The following is a 25,128-nucleotide window of genomic DNA, read 5'->3' as shown; positions in this document are numbered from 1 at the left end:
TATTGTACATAATATTATTATACACCTAATAATAAACACGATACAGAGCCGGTACCGCCTTCCGCCGTGTACCGCGTATAGTGTGCGTCGCGTTCCCACCGAGTGCGGTCGTCATGTGCCGTTGAACCGTTCGCTTTCGGACAACCGAAATACACGTTATTCGTCTAGGTTTTTTTTTGTGTGTGTGTAATTGTTTAGTTGTGTTTGTTTGTGTTTGTTTTGGAACAAATTTATTTTATCGTTACGGATTATAATGCAAGTCTAAAGGGCACCCGCTCTCGTCGGATGCAATAAGCGCGGGACAAACGAAATGGACGAGGAAACGGCCGTGGTTTTGGGCGTGCAGCTCTTGGCCCTTTGCTGCATCGTGTGCTCACTGGTCAGTGTCGTTTATTAATATTAATATTCTAATAAAACATCGGCAATCCGGTACGCGAGTATGTTGTGTTAAAACTTGGAAAAATACTGCGCATGCAAGTTGTGTGGCAAATAAAAATCACTAGTTCGTGTGTCTAATTTTGGGTATTAGGCTCGGTTTGATGTGTATTGTAATAATATAAACCAATGAAATGAGATCGGAACTAATTAGAATATATAATCAATTTTTGGTAGAGATTACAATATAGCAAATATTACTACTGTGGTGGTTTTAAAAAAAAATTATTATCGTGAAAACATGATTCGACATGATTCATGAAGTAGTGTTGCAGCAAGTACTACCATTATTCCAAATACATAAGTAATGTAAGACGTTATACATTTTACGACGTTGTTGCCTAAGATAAATTGTAAAATATGCGCAATAATCAATATTGCTTTCGGCCAGTTCAATGTTTTAAGTCCTCCTTACAACATAAGTGCAGGGCAGGATAATGCTATTTGTAAGCCCAATTTTCAGAGGATTCCTGTATCTATGACTATTCATTTAAGAAATTAAGACAATTGTATTTCATTTTTCTTTGGTCGAGGCAATTGTGTATACTTTTGTAAGTCCTGTGTTTTCTCCTAGGTCCAATAGGCACTGCGCCTACTGGTCAACCGGTCGTAAATTATTATGGAATTTTCCAACTTTAACTACGCATTTTTGTATTATCATATTTTATTCTAGTTTAATGGCCAACGTGGTCTTTTTATTAACTATTCGGTGTTATAGTATACCGTACATGTTTTGTAGTGACACAATTTCTGTGTCGAAGTAATAAGAGAATAAATGGTTTTACTCTAGTGACAATTACTTAATATGAGTCGATTAGTACGATATACATTTACTGGAACGAGCATTACAATTTTTAACATTCCATTATTGCGGTTGTTACTATTTATAATGGAATATATCCACATTCAATAACTGGATATTGTTCAATAATCGATATCGGTGGCCGGCGTACACGATAACTAGACTGAGTGTATTGAAAATCCGCTCGCATTCAACTTAATTTTAATATAATACTATTAAATCGATTGATCCATCGATGAATGACTGCCAAAGACTGGCTAATAACAGTTCACATTTCAGTAAGTCGCGCTGACACTTATGGCCATACGAGGAGTCATTCAACTGTTATAGCATTTTGCCACAAAAGACATACTAGGTAATAATTTAAGAAACACAATTTATTAGTTATTGATGCGCAATTAAATTTCGTTATTCAATTTGTAAAGTTAGTGATGATTTACAATGCACCGTCATATGTCACGGGCCCACATGTAATATAGGAAATTGTTTTTTTTTCTATTAACAATGATAATGTACTAACGCCTCTAGCTAAATACATCTTACTTTCCTCTTACGTGCGTACGGTCGACGATTATTGAGAGGTACTATTTACTTTCATCCCACTCTCCACTCTCATCTCTAACAGCTAAAATCAACAACAAACTTTAGTGTTCACTCTTTACTGGCATTAGGTATGCCAGTGAATTTCTATTATCTTATTGCACCCAGGAAGTGAACGGTTTCGAACTTGACAAGAATGGTTTCAAAACATTAAACACCAACAGTGGCAGTTTATACGATTGACTATGTCAGTTTATTATTTTAAATGTTTTAGTTGAGCGCGTTTTGTTAAAATAAACATATAATAATGCATTCAAGACACCTTTCAAAGTAGTTTAATCAAAGGTTTCCTAGACCCCAAAATTCGACAAGAAAAATAGGGAAAATAGGCCTTAAAAATGATTTTGAATTTCTAATGAAAAAGTCTATATTTTTTCAATATAACGCAAAGTAGTTTTAGTTTTGTTTGTATTGTTTGTATATTTGTGTAATTATTATAGGAAATTATCATCTCAGTTTTCAGCATTATAATAAAATCGAACGAGTCACCCGACAAAATTTCAGCAAAATCAGATAACAATTCATAGACAAGCTGAAACAATCGAGACATTGTGTAGCGCCGATCAATTATCAATCTGCGATAACAGATAAGATTTTAGAACAAAGATGTGTTAAAATTTTAAAAAATGTTAATACAAGTTTTATTTATCCGATAATAGGTATAGAAGTCGCCATACATTTTGGTGTTCACGACGAAAATACAATGATTGATTAAGTTGATGTATTATCCAAACACAAATATATACATATATATATTAATATATTATAAGGTCCATGTCTATTTATACTCTGACAGATGGTCGTCGTGTCTATGACCGCGTAGGCGCATCAAGTCCAAATCTTACCGACATATGCTGTCACAGGGCTATTAGAAATATTATACATTTTTGTCAAGATTTCCGCCTTGTCGCCAAGAAACCCATTTGAAGACATATTTTAATGAATTTGTTATGTAATGTGTAATACGAGTCAAGACTGTTGAACCTTGTTGTCGCTCGAGGCGAACAGACATTATTTCTAAACACAAAATAATTTAAAAACATTAACGGAAAGCATTAGGTTTAATTTTTACCATAGGCTATTCTGTTTTCTATAGATTGTGTAGAATATTATTATTATTATTATTCAAATAGCATTTTAATCGTCACCGCTATATTGGCGTCTCAGCTTAAACAAATTATACCTAAATCATTTTCGAATTGCCGTTGTACCTAGTAACAGTCATGAAACGTGCATCGCTGTTCAAACTTTAATAAACTGTTGGAACTCGTGAGACGGTTGGTCTGTGCTGATGTTTTTCGATTCATCTTCGAAATAATCAAATTGTCTTTCAGACGTAATACTTTCTAACCGCGTCTCTACGATATCGCATTGTATTATTCGATGTACTTATTTCCTGTATCAACGAAAGCGCTGTTTCAACCTGTTTACGATTAAGTACACTCGTACATTCGAATTTGAACGAGATTTCCACAAAAATGCTTTTCGAACTGGCTCTACTGCTCTTCTTTTTTATCTGATACTACTGTATTATATTTTGCACCCTGTAGGTTATAGTTCGGCCTATTCACTAGTTGGTACTCAAATGATTAATTAATGGGAAGACATCGTTTTTTATTTTATTTTTTTAAACGTGCTTCGGTTAAAACGATGTTGTCGGTCACAGTGATTACTTATTTTTTCTTATTTATTATCATCTGATCGACGGACGCGTAATCGTCGGTCTGCGTGTACAATGTATATACTTATAGATATGGCTGTGGATTTACGTGAGACCCTAATACGAACGAGCGTCCATCGATTTCACCGGCTTTCGAATGTCCGGCGTTTTTGATCAAGCCTAATGTCATCAAATATGAAATATTCATAACGCAACGCTTCCAAACGGATTGGCAAAGACACGCTTTCGCATTAAACGAAACAAACAATATACTAAATCTGTAGATGAGTATTTACAATTTTACAACCCTCTCCCCAAATTAAGAGTAAATTCTAACAGTAAATAATATGAAATCTGATCAAACGTACTTATTGTGCATAGCGATTGAACAAATTTTGTATAAATTGTAAAAATTGCCTATACTTTACTCCTTAGAAATGGGCGGAGTGGCGTCCTCTTAATATAAAAAAAAATTAAAGTAGCTGAAAATTCAAAAACTTTTGTGACATAATATCTATATAGGGGTAATTGAGCTTCAAAAATCGTATGGTGGGGTTTAATTTACGATTAAGTAAAAATTGAACAAGATGGTGTCTGGTATTCCCTTTAAAAAGCAAATTATCAAAAAAGATTTTCATTTACACTTGGCAATAGGAGTCCATAGCCGTTGTTTGGCAGAAACGTTCGGAGACACCCTGTAGACAGGTTTTTTAAAAATAATTCCTTTTGTTATACCTACTCAATTTGTTATTAACTTGTGTCTAAAGTTTTAAATATAAAGAACCTGACAATTGTTCTCCTCGTACGGTTCAATAAACATATTCATTGTCCTTAGTGAATGTTTTATATACAAATTGTATTTTGTTGAAATTCTAAACGACCATATTGATATAGCCAAATATATATAGCTAAATTTGTATGGCTTTGTTATTCGATATTATCTATTCTTTATTTTCCGAAGCGTTCACTTAAAAATTGCATGTTCGTATAACATATGCAATTATTATAATAAAACTTGTTTTTTTTTATAAGTAATAATATTTGAAATCTACATAACATTGCTAATTGTAATGATTGCATAATAATGTTATTGGTTGGACAATTATAATATTATAATAATATGTTGTATCGGCATTGGACCTGTAAGCGCCTGTAGAAAGCTAAGAATTTTGAAGCCTGTCAATTAACTCATTTAGCTTTTACTTTTTTTGCGTTTATCATATCGATTAATAATTCAATGTTACGCATAAATAAATCTGAAATCGATTGTATTATAATTGTACGTATTACCGTGCTAACTACTAGTCATCAGAGCTTTAAACAGAAATAACATATAATATACTTGTAGACGGTTCTGTGGTTATTGGTTTTGCGCTTCGATTATTTTTGTATTATAGCCTATATACCTATTATAGGTAAGTGTGTCGCCACGAGACAATACTCGCTGTCAGACGTGTGGAATAAAATAAAAAATTCCAAGACAGTCCTAATGGTAAAAAATCTTAAGAATTTGTACAATTAGACGTATTACACAGTCCAACACACTATTAAGTCTGATTACTAATAATGTAGACGAGCACGGATACCATAAAAATGGGCACAATATAGTATAATGTTTTTATTCTTCTAAAAATGAGTTTCTCGTTGATCAACAATCGATAGCCCCTACTGGACCCTTATCTCAGACGAGGGTATAAGTGGTTTTTTTAATAAGAAGATGTATAATATATATTATAGAGCTATGTAAATACAACTTTATTATTTATAATGCAATTGTATATACTCATAAGTAACTATATGATAATATTTTATTGGAAACCCGGTTAAACGAACGTATTATTTCGGAAAAAATTAAAAACAATTAGATTTCTATGTTAAAAAAATATTAAAAAACACACGTATATACTATCTACTAAACAATAATTGTTCGTTATTCACACAACAATTTAGTAAATAAGCCTCGATACAAGTTGTTATTGCTCAACACAAAAATGTACTTATTTGCAAACAAGCGAATTAATGAACGTGCGTGTGCAAATTAGTAAAATTCAAACACCTTTAGTAAAATGATAATATGAATATAGAGTACTATATATTTGTATAGACGATTGTTTTGTGATGAAAGAGCTCATGTTACATTATATTTTCTCGTATAACGTACATATGTTAAAAAATAATTGACTTATTAAGTTTCATTTACTAGGGTAATACGCACGAAACACGCTCAATATTAATGACACAAAAATATATAAATAATTTTTAAAAAAAGAGTATAATACTATTGTATAATATAACAACTACTACAGTGTATTTATTTATCAGAACAGTGTTTGTACTTTTAAATGATAAGTTATTATTTGTGAGTTCAGTACAGCAAACATACACATTAAATAGTACTACTTGGGTTATTTGTGTGATAATAACTTAGGAAATTAATATTACTATTACTACCACTACTATACAGTAAATAATTATAATCATAATAAAATAATTTGTTTAAAAATACATTTAGTGTAGCCTATGAAGCGAGTTATTGTTTTTATAATATTGACTGAGTTCAATTAAAATATCACGAGTATGTGTGAGTGTGTAAGTACAATGAAAAATTATACCAATGAACATTAATTTAATGACACCACTTAATGATATATTATTTTAAATGATGATCGAAATTTGAATGCAATAGTTAAATATTGTAACGCATTGGAAATAAAACAAAATATTTTAAATTTTTTGTATAGCATTTTTTTTTAAACTAAATTATATTTTAATTATAATTATATATTAATATAATGGTTTTTTTAAGATTATATTATAATGTATTATGAATTAATAGTAATTAAGTTAATGCGGCTAACGACTGAATGTAAACGCGGTATATACTGTAATTATTTTTATGGATGTTATAAAAATGTATAAATCAAATTAAGATAATTCTATATTATGTTGTGTACTAACTTAGTCCTAACAGTATTATCCGTTTACATGCATTTTAATTTCTCGGACTTTGTCCTGATCCGAATTAACTAATTCAAATCAAGATCGAAAAACTGAACTACTGTACTTCGGATTACTAACATGCTTATTATATTTAAATGCCACTTTTACATAGTACTGTAAATACGCATGTGAACTAGGCTAATCCAAGAATTAGGTGCAATTATTATTTTTTAATATGCATTATCTTAATGTCATCTCATCTAATGTCATCATCTCATGGTGGCGGCGTTGGGTCTTTAAGCTGATGATGATGATTAGCTTAATGTCAATTGATAATTTTTTTCAGTTCCAATTTAATTGAATCTAAATCCGGGATTAAACATTTCAAATAAACCTAAATGCTAATGCGCGTTAACGACACATGCATATAAATGTAGTAATTAAAATGTACAGGCGTATACAAACAAATTCTAAAATACAATACAGAGACGAATATTTTAATATTGTTCATCCTTAATGTTGCCTACGTCACCTGTCCATATGTATCCGTTTCTGAATGTTAATACAATACAATAGCTTGAAGATAAATAACTAACAACACAATCGCACGAATACAGTCGGTATTATGATCGTATACTAGTCAAGGACGAATAGGCTCAAGCCCAGTGGGTAATGGGCTTATTATTTGGGGACCTGCAAAATTAAAAAAACCGCTACTCATTTCATTTGTCATAGAGTTGGTCTATGAGTATAATATATTCCGGTCCCAAGAACGTGACATAAATGTATATTTGGTCTAAAGGTGCATATATAGCTGCTATGCGAATATTAATGATATTATGATTTTATTAACGTCAAACTATTATATTATTTTCTACTTACCACATCTTCACGTCTTCAGTCGCTAGGTTGGTACTCATAGTTTTCAAAAGATGCTCTATCGGCTATCATTTTGTCTCTTCTGACTTTTATACTATACCAAAGTTATCGTTTTTCATTTGTTCTGTTCGATACTTCTTCGTTGACTTACCATGTACAAAATGTACATTTATGAGTGTAAAATAACCACTAGACTTTTGCTGGCCATACAATAACGTTTTACTGCTAGTTTGGGTGCCGAGGATGATTTGATTGCATGAACTTAGGTACTGACACTTTTCATAAATACTACATAATATTATAAATGTTGACGAATCTTTGAATTCAATCTATAGTTTTCTATTTGCGGGTTTAGCCATTTCAAACGCAACAACTACATATTTTATAAGATTTCAGTTTTAATTTTTTTTTCTTTCATGTTTTTAGGTTTTATACTTGTTGCGGAAAATGAGCAGGAAAACGGTTTATGCCACACCGGCGCTCCGGTCCGTATTGCTCACGTCGTGCGAGACTTCCGTTGGCTTGCAGCTGTGCGACAAGCTGGCGGCCGCTGGCTTTCGAGTGTTCGCCGGTTACAAGCCAGCAGGGGAAGCCGACGACGGGGCATCGTCCGGGGCGTGTACGGTGCTGCGCATGCGGATCAAACAGCGCGAATCGGCCGACCTGGAACGGGCGCCCGGTGGCATAGTGTTCATGCAGTTGGACGTGACACGTGAAGATTCCCTGCACGAAGCCGTGGACACAATCAAGAGGCATTTGCCCGCCGGCGAAGACGGTAATTATTATTTATTAAACCCAAAACGGTGTGGTCGAAATTGGCCCAAAGGTTTTGCGTGGGTTATACCCGGGAAACAGGTGGAAAAAATCTAGAGAATAAAAAAAAAATCGATTCGAGTCCGAATACTAGTTCCTCTACTAAATTTGTGCCTTAAGAGGACGCTACCCACCCGTAATTTATCTGCGAAAAATGGGTTTTGCAAGGGACAAGAATATGAGGTCGGTATGTAAAGTAGCCGTACACAATTTTACTTAAGCACAATAAAAATTATTTGTTTGTAAAGATAATTAATTTTCCCTTTTTTCATTTTTTTATAAAAAAAAATATTGAGTATAGATATCAACAAAATTAGAACGCTACCCCATAGATAAAGTTGTTCTCTATACATTGTCGAAACTTGGTAAATATACTGTTAATCCGGAATCACATACTTGTCTCGCGCAAAGCAGTTTTGATGGGAAAAAAATTGTAATTTATCTTACAGAAATGACTGTGATAGTCTGACAAAAAAAAAATGGCAACCAATAAAGTATTTATCCTCATTACTGTTTTAATAAGTATACGCTATAGTTTAAACTTTAAATTATGATTTTCAGAAAAATCTCCTATACTTTACTCCTTAGAAATGGTCTGGGTAGCGTCCTCTTAATATATTACACTCGCATGGTCGGTTTTGGCGTCTAACCATAAAAAACGTAAACAAAGTAATTGTAATTAATTATCAATTATCGTCGCTTTGTCCAAATGCGACGGTATTTTTACAACAAGGCGCAGTTGTAAGTGCATTATGGCCTCCAATTTTAAAAATAACACTAGGAACCCCGGGCTAGGATAAGTTAGACTTTAATTTGATGTTAAAAATATCTGAAATAGCTTCTCTGCTATAACCGGTAGTATATGTACAAGTTACACACGCATAGGCCACAATGTACAATGTAGCTTAACTTTGGGTACGTGTATTGTCAGTTCGTAGATGAATTACGACCATCACAGACATCCTTTCTCTCTCTCTCTTGTTGGAACGCCTGGACAAAATAAAAAAATATGTACATAACTATAAGATCCAAACAACGCAGTACAAATAATTAATAGTCGTAGTACTGGCTATATCAACACTCGGGGTTAGGCATCCGGTCAGGGTCGTAAGTATAACACGTCATACTAATAATAACAATAATTTATTTTTTCTGAACTGGAAGTGAGAAAACCAGTTTACCGGTTGTAAAATTATTATGCAGTTATTTGCTAAAAACTATCGTGGAAACGCTCAACTCGGCATTAAAACCACCTTAGCTATTGGGCCAAATGGTTTATCGAATTATTAATATTCGAATAGTAGCTCAATGTTACACGAATGCTGGAATATGAACAATGTGTATTTTCATAAACACAAATGAGTCATCACCGACTGGGATAACTGCAGCATTGTATAGCCTTCAAAAATAACAACGTTTTTATTTTAATTTTATTTCGACAAACAAAAAATGATTTTATCATTCAACGCCGCGGTGTTAGTGATAAGTAATATATTATCTTTTTCTTTTTAAACATTGATAAATGACAACAACTCGGGCTAAATCTATAACTCGGCCTTAATATTGTTATTATAATAATTAATAATCGTTTGTCAATGAAAAATATATCTTTTCAACTCCGCTATAAGATGTTAAAGATATTCGACTGAAAGAGAAAGAATTATAATTTCCATCGAACCAACATATTATTATATAGGCTAGTAGTAGCAAAATAATATGTAGCAAGGAAAAATCGATTTGTCGAAGTTTCGAAAGAAAAGAAGAAAAAAAATCCAATACCTAATTATATGCACGAGTGCATACAGAGTGCAAGTATGGCTATTTTCATAACATTGTGTGTGTGTATGTCTGTGTACTATACCAATATATACAATGTTTACATAACAATCAAAATAATACTATAATATATACTATTCGGACTGGACTTTTGTTTATTTTGAAAATATGACGCTTCCTGTATTTGTACAAGTTGTCTTGTAAAGAATTCCAAGCATTTGGTAATACACCTATAACAGTAATAGGCACGTCGTGCCTAATAACATAGTTGTCCGGTTTACATGTGATTATACTAACAGTAAGTATCATGGAAACGTACCTACAAGCCGTACAAGTTAAAGTTTAATAACTTTAACGTGCTAATATAAAAAGTTTTACAGCTTGTACAGCGTTGTTTGACCAGTAAAAAAGTTGTACATTGTATTACTAAAGAATTTTAGGATTTTGAACATTTTTTGTTATTATGTAAAGATTTATTAACGCAATAGGTTTTTATAAATGTTTAAGATGTACGAATAAAAGGTGCAAATAATAATAATAAAACTACTGCGCATTTGCATTTATAATAATATTACCTAATGTATACTCAAATCAACACATTCAATCCGACAACGTGGCTTACTTATGAATTATAAACAACTCATATAATATTGTAATTTGCGCTTATTTTATATTTTATTCTCGAGTGAGCATTATTATAATAATGTTAACCGTGTTTAAATGCTCGTCGTGTAGCCTTGAAATTAAAATCATCAAATACTGTAAGTTGCACCTTTTCGGGTGAGACTTTGTGTACACAATCGAATAGAATAGTATGTCCATGGGACCTTCCCACAGCAATTATGAATTGTAAAAACGGCAAAAGTAGTAAAGAATAAAGGTAAAAAAAAAGTGTCAAACACAGTTCAAGGTTATGCAACGTAAACATACAGCAGCTATATGACTTTTTATTCATTCCATAATAAACGAGTTTTGAATCTTTGATGCACATAGGTTTATTATTCAATGTGAAACGTTTCGGTGTCACATTTTCCGTCTTGTGCTAATCCTTTTATTTTATACGGTGTCGCAATACTAATACTATTATACATAGCATGACTTGGTACCTAACCATAAAGCTAACAGTTTTATAATTACATATTCCAAGCTTATCATCAGCTGTTGATCGATTCATCTGTAGTTATTGCTTTAATATCGCACTCGGCAAATATTAAATATTATTTGAATTCACAATAATGCCATATTGTGCCATATTAAATATACCTATTGTGTCTAGATTTTTTGGTGAAAAGTAAAAACTATTCAGTATTCTACAAGTGTATATATCTAGCTGTGTGCCTGTGTTAAGCAAAAGTAAACCGCGTGTTCAGATCTCATCAATTACGGTATTAAAACGGCTGTATTAAAAACGACAAACGATAAAAATTATGATTAAAAAATAATAGCAAGGAAAAAAGAAAGTTTTATAAATTCACCGAAGTAAATCACTATCTAGCGATTGTGTTTTGTACGTTATTATGGACTTTATGAGTTATTATATAGGCTTATGTGTTTCATAATAACTTAATATGAAGATGAACGATTTTAACGGCTATATGTCCGTTTGGTTAACCGTTATCGTTTTTTTTTCTTCAAATCTGATCTGAGCAGTTAGCTTCCTGATAACTGTGCGTTTCCGTAGTAGTTCTCGGTCGAGAAACTCGCCTCAGATGGAATTCCACTTTCGTGTGTGTGCCATTATACTTAATAGGAACGCACTAGATTATACCGACACGATGCGTGTGTTAGGTATTCACCTGGCTTTGCTGCTGATGTCGAACACAAGGAAATTCAACGCAACAAGCCGGTAGCCAGGTGCACGTCGCAAACCGATTGTTGTTGTATACAGTTTAGTTTCCCTATAAAGTATATTATAATTTCTGCCGCAGATCACGACCGATATCGGTCACGACTCAGGCCGAGTATCGTTACACGATCCATTGAAATAAATTTGTATATTTCTGGACATTATCTAATTCGGTAAACCGGCCGCGTGCCCTATTGCCGCTTCACGGTAACGCCTAACGTTTTTTTTTATATCAGCGGCGTTTTGACAGAAAAAAACCCCCAAAAAAGTCATCTGTTTCCCGCGTTCTTAGAGTAAATCTGTCGCCATCGTTTGGCAATAAAACATTGTACTTATAAATTATGTCTAGAAATAATTTCAGCAAAGTCGGGAAAAATACGGATTTTTCAAAATTCAGATAAACTTGATGGCCATTTTTTTTTATTCATAGCATATTAAAACCTAAATGTGTATCGGATCGAATCATTATTCGGGTTTATAAGGGTTTAGGTTTGATATTTTCAATACTCTTTAACATCTGGATACTGCTCGACTCTGAGCCCAAGGGTATATGGGTAGAATTGTGCAACCGAGCAGTGGCGTACACAGGATTTGTTCCTGAGAGGATTTTAGTAAAATTTTTAAAATCTATATACCTAAAAAATATTGTAAATCGGTGCGGTTTTGGAAAAGAAATTTAATGCCGTTTCGGAAAACTTTATTCGGGTTCTGACCTTTTAAGCACCTCCTCCCCTGTGTGCACCACTGTTATGACGATATGGCCACTGCGTTTCACTGTGATAATTTTTTTTTTATCCGTGACCGGTCTTGCCGGTTGTTGTTTTTCTTTGGACGTTGCGAATGCAATCAAATGTTTTATTAATAGGTTTTATTGTTGTTATACTTTTTAGTTTTTATTACCGTATCATCTCGCGGTGGCGATTTCGGGAAAACGGGCACGGTCAGTTCTCGCGCAAAAGATGCTGTGTATTATTTGGTGCGCGCACACAGCACAGGCTGTTGTTAATAATGACTGCTCGCTTTAATAACCTAGATAATCTTCTAGCCCGATTTCGCATCCGATGCGGTGTAAAGTGAGAGTACATAATAACGATAATAATAATATTATTATTATTATACGGCGTGGAACGAGCAAATTAATTAATGTTATCGAACTGCGCGTGATGCTTCTGTTAATCTGCCACAACTTACAATACCCGTGTGCACTGTACAGAATAGCATTCTGCTGTCGACAGTGTGTGTGTGTGTGTGTGTGGACAGTGATCCGCGCAAAACCGTTATAGTGTGCCACAACAACTACCGTACGGACACATCAACAAGACGGACTTGGATATATAACTTGTGAGGCAATATTTATTGCCAGAATCGGTCACGCGATATTTCGCATTTTTCGGTAAAAAAGTTGCGCCAAACGGGTTTAAGGTGCTATGTTTAGGCAATATTGCAGGTGCATGCGGATACACGTTTAAGGATACATATTATCATTGATTATACATACTTTAACGTTGTATAGTATGGTACGGTTGTGTTAAAAACGTCAAGACTTAAGTACGTTAAATTGTACTTTTTTTTTAATAGTCATTCATTAGAATATATTTCCAGTGTGTTCAGTTTCAAAGTATTTTAATGGTAAAGACACTAATAAGTTTACCAAAGTACTTTGGTAACCTAACCTAACCAGGTTACTTAAAATTACAGAGTAATCTAGTCATAAAAAAAGATTCTGTGATGACCGATGAGCAACACGTGGTATTTAACTATAGAGGAAGTGTTAAATTTTACAAAGTACTTTATTTTAGATTATTTTACCTGGTCACCGTCCTACATAATATTTTTTGGACGTCAGGCTGAAAATAGGTCTTTTTGAAATCTCTCCGAGACTTCAAAGTGTTTGCGCTGGATCTCAAAAATCGCTTGTCACACATTGTCATCTGGGTTGTCTATGACCATGGAAACTTATGACCGAATGCTCAACATTTGATGTGTGTGTTTCCTTTTACTTTGCGTCTATATGGTGTCGCCTTATCGACAGCGTGGAAATGACAGCGTCAATAAAATGTATATCATCTTTAAGTGGCCGTATAACTAGCGAAATGGCATATAATTAATGTGGTGCATTATTTTATGGCGTGCGAACATTCTCATAAGTCATTCGATCCTATTGGCGTCCTCGGTTTACCGAGATAATGATCGATAACAGCACTGCGATAATTTACGGTGCATAGATCTATATTATACGTTCTATGTAGAGACGGCCTGAAAGCGTTTCTAGATCAAACCGCGGCCATTGTTTTTGTGTGCGTTAGCGCTTTGATACGAATACCTACATTCCGTGTGAATATTTTTCACTTGGCACTTAATCGAATCGACATTCTATAAACTCCCGGTGCCTCGTTGTTGTTATTATTATTACATTAATTCCCTCGCGGCAACAGGTAGCGGCATTATCCGCCGGAGATAGGTATATTATTATTATGCATTGTAGTCGTGCCAAAGAAAATATTTTTTGTTTTGTTTTCTAAGTAGGTAACAATGAACACGTCTAATTATTATTGCAATCGTCGTCAAAACAACATTAGCCAGCCAATCGAATGTGTACATTTCCTGATACACACCATCGATAGCTGCCGTCGCTGTTGACGAACGATTATTTAATACTTGTTGACACCACACCGTTATTATTTCAATTTCTACGACATACAATACTACTATGTTCCACCTATAGAGAATTTCCGGCATTTTTCCATCTTCAACCCGCCGTGGACGTCGCAGCACAAGCTGTCACTATTGACTTTCACGAATTTTTATTTTTTTTTGTATCCTAGCCTGTGACAACAATAATAATACACTAATTCTTGTTGCCATTAAATCGAGCAGGCTTCCTACGCGGCGAAGAAAAGAAATCTAATCACCCGTCTTAACAGCCCAATACCATTTTAGACACCGCCAAGAAGTGATTTCGGGTGCGGTCGCGACGAGAACCGTTCGAGTGACCGCATTGTTGTTGGCTTACAAATACAAATCAAATATTATTGCGCCTTTAGGGGGGTTGAAAATATGTAAGAATATTATATTATAAGAAATGCATTGTACGAATATACATAGTTGTAATATTCAAACGATTTCGGTTGAGTACGTCCGTCGAACGTAACAGTAAAAAAAACCACATACTTCCAACTGTTTCGAAACTTTGGTCCGGAGACTTTCGAGAAGGACACCGGTTTATTGTTGTTTGATAAGGTCGGAATTTGTAGAATCGCACGTCTTATCCTTTCAACGTGGCCCGGCGATTAGGGTTTGAGCATATTATCTTAATGCGGTTTTCGCGATACTATTGGCCTATTAAAGTTTCTGTTGTTGATCTTACTAAATCTACCAAATCCCGTAATAATTAGCGTAAATGTGTTTTAAATATACAATCTTCACCGGCAAGTTAAAAAAGATACACGTTATTATATTATTATACATAGTACTTTCCACGGGATTCCGGCTAATCGATTAGGTATATTATTGCTACTGACATAACTGTAGTCATTACATAACAGCTGTTTGAAACACAATTTTTATCCGTGCACGTTCATGGCGTCCATAACACACATTACACGGGTCTATGATCTGTAATGAGTATGTAATATGTAACGTATAAATCGGCCTTTCAATCTTAATTGATGCAACCGCGATAATTGCTTCACACATATTATTATAAGTTATAAATATATTATCGAACATGGATAACGTTTTTGCGTGTACTTTTTATATCAGCGTGAGTCATCTAATTTGGTTTAATTCGATCGTAATGAGGTTTTAAAATAATCACATAATAATTATCTTTACAGATAAAATATGTAATTTTTTGTTACAAAAAAAATTAAATAAATAAACACTATAGCTCGGTCCAGCACGATCCGTTACTGAACGCTTTGTACTACTTGCGGTCTTAATAAGCGCATTTAGGTGGTCGGATTAGTAGTGCATTTTTTTTCTCATTACAACAGCAGCTATTAATCGCTGCTCTCGATACAGGCGCGTTTTCCCACGAAATGGCAATAATCAAATCAACTAGTAGACTGTGCGCGGTGTACCTACATTATATAAAATATATCTGACCGACTCGCCCCGACTATAAAACAATACTATTGTGCCTATTCGTTTCCCATTTACAACCGCAAGATCCGAATAATAATCACTTATATATTGGCGCAACTATGCGTACAGATAGCTGCTGGGTAGCGCCTGAATGTATGAAAGTAGTACTTTGTGCAAAAACGCATATTTTCGTCGCAACTGGTTTTTTATATAGTAGTTTTTCAGTACAGCGTTAATGGATTTGGTAATTTTTTTTTAATTTTTTTTTTGTAGGACAACCTGTACCCTCGGGGTACGAGTTGTGAAACTGCCGGAGGTATGAATATAATAAATATAATGATAAAATACCTAAAAACTAATATATGTGTTACGATGGTGTACGGCAGACACAATATCAGAACCGTTTATCTCGTATACGGTTAGGTAGATTTATATACATATATTTTATAAATGTTTCTCCACCGTCCAAATTTCGTTTCGGACCACATCATTTGTCACAGTATATAACGTCCACGCGTACTTCCTCCTTTCTGCACGTTATACGCACACATATATTATTAATATTATATATTATTTTGTACGCTAGGTAAATACTATTATATTTATGTCTGTATGGCACAAATAGTAGCGTAAGTAAAAAATTATATTTATATATATATCGAAAAAATTGTAAAATGACTAGTTTAAAAAAAACACAACAATAATAAAATATAATAATATACACCATAACACTAATACTTTCTCTTTGACAACATGCCGTCCTCGTAGTCGTGGGTTGGGCTAGTATATATCAATGTGTGTGTGTGTAGAATATAGTACTGTTAGACCAGGCTAGTCGGTCATTCACATCGACGGTGACCGGCGGTTCTGGTTTACAAGAAGTAATACACAACAATTGGATATTCGTGTCAATACAATTAATAATCGATGTAAAGGATGTCTCGAGCTTCGTCGAATGAAACAAGAAGAAAACTTGGCGATTCATTAAAAAAAAAATGTGTTTAATCAATCACAGCGATCACAACTTTAGCTTTACCACTTCTTCCAACAGAACAAGTTGTTAAATTATTAAACACTAATAACTAATAATTTATGACTATCTTCCATTAGTTATGACATAAAACAAATACGCGTGTTATAATCTCAATTTAATTACCATCATAATTATTATGATAATATATATTTATGTGTAATATTCAGACTACATTAATTGCTGTTTACGGATGAGTATAAAAACGACTCAGGCATTGTTTTTTTTTTTTACAACCGTATGTTAGATGAGTCATTCTAGTTTATAAAGTCTAGATTTGCACAAGGTTTGAACGCAAGAGATTCCGTTGACCACTATGTATAGGAATGTATATTATGTTCTTTACATTCTTTTATAGGCGCAATTACAATGAGGAGGCACCTAGCTTCCTCAGAACGGACATTTTATAAACCGTTATTATCGTATTAAAAATATTAATATTCGATACAAAATGATTGATACTACCCTGAAATTTTTGACTAACTTGTTGTGTTTATTTGGAAGCAATAACATTATGAATGCTATTCCTGCCTCCTGTTGTGGTACGATTTAGACGAGATTGGAACACCGCCATACCTATCCGGACCAGAGTATAATTTCTTATGCCACACTATAGAGACCACACAAGTGATTTACTAATACAATAAGTAAAATTAATGTTTCCCGCTTGAAAAAAAACTAAGAAAGATTGTACGTCGCTCCAGGACTTAACAACATATTATATTGTACCCTTATCGGGTGAGATTTAAATAAAAGTTAATTAATTTCTAATTGCGCGTACACGTTTGTTGGACAATTACCTGCGGCCAAACGAGACGAATAACTATAATAATTGTTTACGGCTTATGTATTTTGCATTGTGTTCTTTAACATATTATCCAGAGACCGACGCGACGGTGGCATGTCTAAGTACCCACCCGCGTACCTACCTGTGCCATGTTAATTGACGTGTATTTTGTGTGTAAATATAATATACGGCATATATGTGTATACTGTATACTGTACAAATACTGTGTCCCGTCTAAAAAACACTTACAATTAAGCACTCATTGATAAAAATAAAAACCTGGACGTGCTTACAAATGCATTATACAAATTACACGAGAAAGAGAGAAAAAAAACATTACCAATGCTTTTGTAAGTAGGTACAATCCAGAGTTTTTTTTTATCAATGAGCTTAATTGTAAGTGGTTTTTTATGGAACACAGCAATTATGTGTGGAAAGTATATATATAATTGTATGTAATAATTTTAAATAATAATATTTAGTCGAGTTAGGATGTTTGGTCTAACCCATCCGACTCAAACGGCCAAAGAATCTGTGACGAATCGATTGCCGGTAATCACGTTTTGGTCGGATTACATTTCCCTACTCAAACCGTTTGGGCACATCGTTAATGGTCGTTTCCGGATGAGTTGTATTTATACAAGTCGAATAACGAATAGGTAAACCGTTTATGAAACAGAAAAAAAAAACAAAAATCTATGTAAAGTTTGGCGATACAGTTACGACTGTCTGGAACCAACCGACCTTGGTCGAGAGAGGAAAAATATCTGGGCGAAAAAAAATATTCTATAACTGTCTAGGAGTTGTAATATATATTCGTTGTATCAGTTATATACCAGTATTGAATAACGTTTATGATTGTATAGAAACATTCAGCGAAAATGCAAAATGCCTATGGACAACACAGTTCATCACAACACCGCAACATCACAAAAAGAACCATTTGGAAATTTTGTGTTAAAATTATGTTCTGCTGTCTGCATTATTATTTTATTTCTAAGTTTTTATTTAGCAATATGGAAATTTACTTACAATATTTATTACAACTTGCAAATTTGCACTGCATCATCTATGACTATGAATAAAATCCTAGTATTGATAGACAAAAAACAATAACAAAAGATGTACAAAATAACTACAACAACACTACAGTGTTGTAGTATATTTAATTCGGTGAAATAATAATTAACTGGATTATGTCATACATAACTCGGACGAACCAATAAATAGAGCACGAACCTAACATGCCTAGCATATTATAAGCTCCTCACGGGTGCCCTACACAATGAATGTAAGATTAAGATTTATATATTATAACAACCCGAATGAAGGACAGACAATTAATTATATCCCAGAAGACTGACCGGGTATTGGTAAAAGAAAATCAGCCTTGACCAAAGATCGGCAGTGGTTGGCCGTAAAATGTTATAATTTGTTTTTATTAGCTTATTAATAACACTTAATAGTAAAATTAAAGCCAGAGTCACTTTTGGAAGTATATATATATTTAATGATATTAAATATTATATAATAGCAGGACAGTTATATTATTAATCAGTTTAAATACTATTACTGTTAATATATTATGTTATTTAATGTCTTGTCCAATACTGAAAAAAGATGGCGCGATTAAAATATTATCCACAGGTGTATTATGAATAGTGTATTTATAAAAACAAACGCGCTCCTTTTCCGATCATCCTATCTAAGCACAGGAGATACGGTACTTAAAACTGACAACAGTGATCGGAGGTACGTGTGCAGATCCATTGTCTATAATAATATGTACACTCCCATGGCGTCGATTCCATTGTCGTGACGATAATAATAATAACAATAATAATAATACATAAATTAAGTAATAAAATATTACTCTGGTCCGGGGGCGAAGAAGGTTCCGCAAACGGCAAAACATTTTTAACTGAAGCTATATTTTTTATTTCGGTTACGCTTCATTATAATATTTTTTCATACCTAGTTTCTTTATTCGACATATGAAAACAAGTCATAATAGTATTTTTTTTTCTTCAGAACGACGATCCCTCCAGCGTTTTCGCGTCGCATTGACGTTTTAATGAAATATATAATAATTGTCATAGGAATTTCAGCAGTGTTGTGTACTTACGCATAGCTGTTGCTCGTATTGTACAAGTTTCAGTGGAGTACAATAATTTTACGGTCGATTTGGGTGACAACAACGAAAATCGTCCGTCCGCGTCAAACTCGAGCCGTTGATGTACCGTTGAACGACCCGCGAGCAACGCTAGGCTGAAGAAATAATTTTAGAAGAGACATATTTTTTCTCCCAGTTTTGTATAGGTATAATACGGTAAATTCTGAAACGATGTTCCTAAAACGACGGTACATCGTAAAACGTGTGCATGTTATAACCGTTAACTATACCTAAATAAAAAGAAACGATTTGTGATAAAGTCTTTTTGGGTAAATATCTACTGAAACCTCATTTTACAACACAACACGAGGTCGAAAAAGCCTGTAAAGCACAATCAAAAACTTCTAACGCCTTAACGGATAATTAATAATTTCTGTTTTTTCTTGCAAAACACAAAACGTTTCACTAATATAATATGTAAAACCAGGAAAGTCACTTTTTTTCATTTTAATAAAAACATATTTAAATAAAGTTTTAAAAATATGTTTGTTCATTTCATTAAGTTGTACACATACAACTACATAAATAAAGTATTGTCCACATATTCACTATAGTGCCTATTGGTTTATCCGGCCCTACTTGATTTTCTATCAACGTCCCAGTTCAAGACATAAAATGATTTATTATTCATGTATATTTAAATTCAAGTAGTTATTTTAGTACGTTACAGACGATGAATATAAAAAATGCATTCAAAAAGCATTCAGTCGGTCATTAATGTCTAAGGAGTCCCCCTAGTCGGCAATACTTTGGAATTATAATTTGTTTTTGGATTTAGTTTCAACTCGCTGTCTCGTATACTTTTTTTCTTAACTAAACGTTAATCGTATGAGTAACCGCTAACAGCTATTTGTTTGTAAACTTTGTAGTTATTCAACAATTTCAAAATACCACAATTAACGCGATTGTGTAAAGTTTCCAAGTTGTTTGATTTTTTGAACTGGAAAGTATATTGTATTTTATAAAACGTAAAATGCTTGTATTGGCCCATAGCTACATTAGCACACAACAGCTCTGGTACTGTGGTGATATAGAATGTATCCCCGAGTGTCTACAGGAGAACGGGCGTATCTGGCAGTCCTTGTGTAAACCCATAGGTACCTAGTACGTTAATTATTATATTCTACTATACACGGCAACCTTGTCGGTCGGGCTATCGTTGTAGTGTTTTCAAATAAGACTCTCTCGGTGTGGTACATAGTCGGCTATTAACATTCCACTCGACCCTCTGTATGTGCGTACAAGGATTATAGTATTCCGTGATTAATATTTTATATAATATTTATTACTTATACCGACTAAAGATATAATACATTTGAGAGCTGTTCTTATATTGTACATAAAGTACAAGCGGGGCTCGGCCGTAGAACGATTTGAATGTTGCATCGATATGTGTTCTATTTTTTCAATACGGAGATGAACGATCACTTCTTAGACGGCTGAGATTTGTTTCGCAAACTAATATATATCGTGATAAATATATGACTTTTCTTTGATAGTCGGAACAATAGTCGGTAAATTGTTTTTTATTGCACCAGTGTTGCTTTCGCAGACTTATATTGGTCTTTGTGTAAAACTTGTCCGCTAAACGCATATTATTATGTTCAAACGTGTCAATGATTTTGTTTAATATTGTTTCAGGTCTATGGGCGGTGATCAATACTGCCGATCTATGCCTCAGGGGAAGAATTGAAATGCAAGAGAGCGCTCAATGGGAAACGTTGTTTAAGACAAACGTCTTTGGGACGTTTAAAGCTGCCAGGACGTTTTATCCTTTGTTGATAAGTCAAAGAGGTAAACAAAACAGTATAGAGAAAAAAAGTTACACTGTTTAACAGAGATAAAACCAGTTAAATATTTATTATTTTAAATAATATATTAGTTTATTTACTGTATGCGGTAAATAAATGTATTTTAATATAATAATATCATTAAAATAATGACCAAGTCTTCCCATGAAAATTAAATCATTCTATACATATTTCATTATATTATTTAATTAACTGTTATTCCTCTTTTAAGATTAAACTTTTTTTTATCAATAAAATGCAAAAGTTGCCTATATAAAACTCGGTAAATATTCCCGGCTTTCAATCCCCTTACGAGGCCCCGTAAATAGATCTTTGACATTTCCACCAATCCAAGTTCCCATTTCATCCGAATTTAGCTCTGAAACAATTTTTGTATATCTCATTATCTCTTGGATGAACTTGAATTGACAGAGGAGCATTTACGCGTTACAATAGTGGAGGAATAAAAAATAAAAAGTATAAAAATAGATTTCTCTTTCCTGTGCCAATATATTTACAAACTATAAAGCCTAATGTTGATCTTTAGTGAAACATTGCTCTAATAAATATGCACTTTTGTCTATCATAGTAGAGAGATGCCCCACTACGATGCACATTGCACACGTTTGATAACATATTGACTGTAATTTTTCCATAGGTCGTCTGATCAATTTTGGTACATCCAAGGGACATCCTCGTCGGCAAGGGATGACCGCGTTCGACGCTGCCCGTCACGCCGTGGTCGGTGCCAGCACTTCCTTGCAACAGGATCTTAAGGATTTGGGCGTACACGTGATTGTGGTGAACACAAACGACATTTTGCCGGAAAACCTCTTCGAACCCGTGCGATCAGCCAACGAACGAACGCTCAACGACACGACGGTGTACCTGAAACAATGCCTGCCCGATTATGCGGTGCACACCATGTTCGACGCCTTGCTCGAACCCAATCCCAAGACCGTGTATAATTTTGAAAAACCGTCGAGTTTCATGTGCGGCGGCTTCTCCAGGAGAATAACGAAACCAGAAAGCCCAGCCGGATATCAAAATATTTAAATAATAAAAATATCATGTACAACATTATTATTAAAACGACATTATACATTATTTTTTTTCCCCAACCTACCACAGAAACTACCAATAGTTTTGTATGTACATAATATTATTATAACTGTGTTCAAAAGTTGTTTTTATATTTATATATATATTATTTTAAACGGAGCCCATCCATATGTAATATTATTTATACAAGATAAAGTATATAATGACAAGTGCGTTTCGACAATATCATAATTTTCATTGTTATTTATTATTTTTGAGTTGGAAAACTTCATAATTTCGAAAACCGTTTTACTTTTAAACGCTTGTTAATCACTTATTATAACGTACCTAATATTTTATTATAACTAATATTAAAAAATAAATATACTTTTACTCGTGTTAAAACAAAACAATCCTACTTAGTAATATTTTAGAAATTGTACCACTTTTGTAATAACTGGTCTTCATGTTGCAAGTTTCCCAACTTCGAAAACTACCAAAAAAGAATGATGAAAATGATGTTTCAATTTTAATTATAACAAAATAATAATATAACAACGATAGGTCAAATCAGCATCTTAAAACTACTTCCAGAAAAACAAAAAATGTGAGACTTTCTATGAAATTAAACAGTATTTCTCTAAAATGTAAATTGTAGTTTAGAAAGGAAATAACATACCAAACGAGATGTCTGTTAAATGTTAACCACGTGTAAAAGTGTGCTGATACTTAAATTTATATTAAAATTAATTTATTTTGTTTTTCAAATATTTTGCATGTACAACACTGCAAATTTTACATGACATATTATTATGTTTGTGTTGCCTTTACTTATGGATAATATATCTTCTTTTTAATTATAAATTAGGTAAATAATAATTTACTAAATTTAACTTTTAAAATAGTCAAAATACCACCTTATCTAGATGTAATATTCTGGATAATCTGAGTGTAGTAAAAGAAAAAAGTACTAAAATGTTAATTTAGAAAAAAAGAGTCCGAACTTCATAGTTGAATAATTTATTAGTATTATAATTTTTGACACGTTATCATTTTTGAAATAAAAACCAAAACACATTTGTTCGAAGAACACAAATCTGAAACATATTTTTATTATTAACACATTTTTAAACATAATTTATCTAAAACATTACACAAATATTTTGTAAAAAATTTAACAATTTAAAATATGTTTAAAATATAATAATAAAATTAAATATTATTCATGAGTAAAACATTTTAAAAATATCAATTAGGTTAGTTTCCAGATTAGGTATAGTAATTTTACTTAACGTACTTACAAAATTTTCATCGACCCAATATTATTTTATCATTATTATTTGAGTAGAAATATGTTACACGAAAATATCCCATAACTTTAGAGACCAGATTAGGATTTAGTGAAAATAAAATTTATTTTGGTGCTTGTTATTATCATAAATAGTAGATGTATGGGAGGAATAAATGTATTTTAAATATCAACTATTAACCGCCGATATAGTGTTTAAAACAAAAATTAACACGTTTAAAAAAGTATAATAAAATAAAGCAAATTGTTATATTTTCCTTATTTGAAATACGCTTGTTTTTTAATAAGAAGAAACATAATTTTATTTTATTGGCTATAAGATAGTGGATTTTTAATAGGTAATATATTTTTTCAAGTAACGAACTAATATATAAAATAATTGTATAAAATCATGAGTTGAAATTTAATGTTACCATATTCGATGTGAGGAAAACGTTGGAGATTTAAAATTGTAAAACATCATAATTAAAGGAAATTGGCTTAGGGTAGGCAACACATTATGCATTTACGTTGATACTGATGCAGGCTTATGTATTATAGGCTTAGTGACAAACAGAATAATTTAATGAAATAATGACTTGTAGTTTCAATAATATTTTATGCTATTCAGTTCATGTTCCTCATACAGCTGTAAATTATTTTTTAGATTTAAGTATAGATAATCTTTTACTAGTATACTTTCTGATCATACACAAACGGCTTTGTAAATAACCCTATTTGTATACAAACTAAGAACCTTACATTATACATAATATTTTTTTTTTCTGAAAATTGCCAAAACGTTATTCCTTAAAAAGTAATATGTGATTTCTGTTGTATAATTATTATTTACAAAATAATTGACAATTTTTTTTAATGTTTGTAAAAATAAAAAAAGTAAATTTCACTCAATCCCCATGCGACTGTCTGCCCCGTGGGAGGTCCTGCTAAGTTTGGGTCCTTAAGTCATTTTAAAGGGATTTGGATAGGAAATAATTAGAGTGGAAGTGAGAAGATTAATTAGTGAAAAAACACTTTATTGAATTGTTTAAAAAAATGAAAAAATACTGAGTACAAATACTGACATGTTTTTAGAACATTTTAGTTCGTTCGATACACTCATGTCAAAATAAAATTCAAGAATTATCAGATTTTTATCAACTATATCCACAGCATAAAAAC

The 25,128-nt window shown here is 32.8% G+C and overlaps 1 protein-coding gene across 1 annotated transcript; it reads left to right on the top strand.

Moving 5' to 3' along the window:
* On the top strand, positions 1 to 22,910 carry LOC126834921 (D-beta-hydroxybutyrate dehydrogenase, mitochondrial-like). The gene is made up of 4 exons (XM_050567147.1): positions 1 to 379; positions 7,743 to 8,091; positions 21,469 to 21,621; positions 22,276 to 22,910. Exons 1-4 carry the CDS (start codon positions 311 to 313, stop codon positions 22,671 to 22,673), a joined length of 969 nt encoding a protein of 322 aa, XP_050423104.1. The 5' UTR covers positions 1 to 310; the 3' UTR covers positions 22,674 to 22,910.
* The last annotated feature ends 2,218 nt before the right edge of the window (positions 22,911 to 25,128 follow it).

Source organism: Adelges cooleyi, unplaced genomic scaffold, assembly GCF_023614345.1.
Source record: "Adelges cooleyi isolate 19-005CV unplaced genomic scaffold, UGA_ACOO_1.1 ACOO_flye_CR_arks_rails_tigmint_CR_PRNA_21, whole genome shotgun sequence".
In the NCBI taxonomy this organism is placed as follows: domain Eukaryota; kingdom Metazoa; phylum Arthropoda; class Insecta; order Hemiptera; family Adelgidae; genus Adelges; species Adelges cooleyi.
The sequence above is the reverse complement of the archived record's forward strand: the minus strand, read 5'-3'. Positions and strand labels throughout refer to the sequence as shown.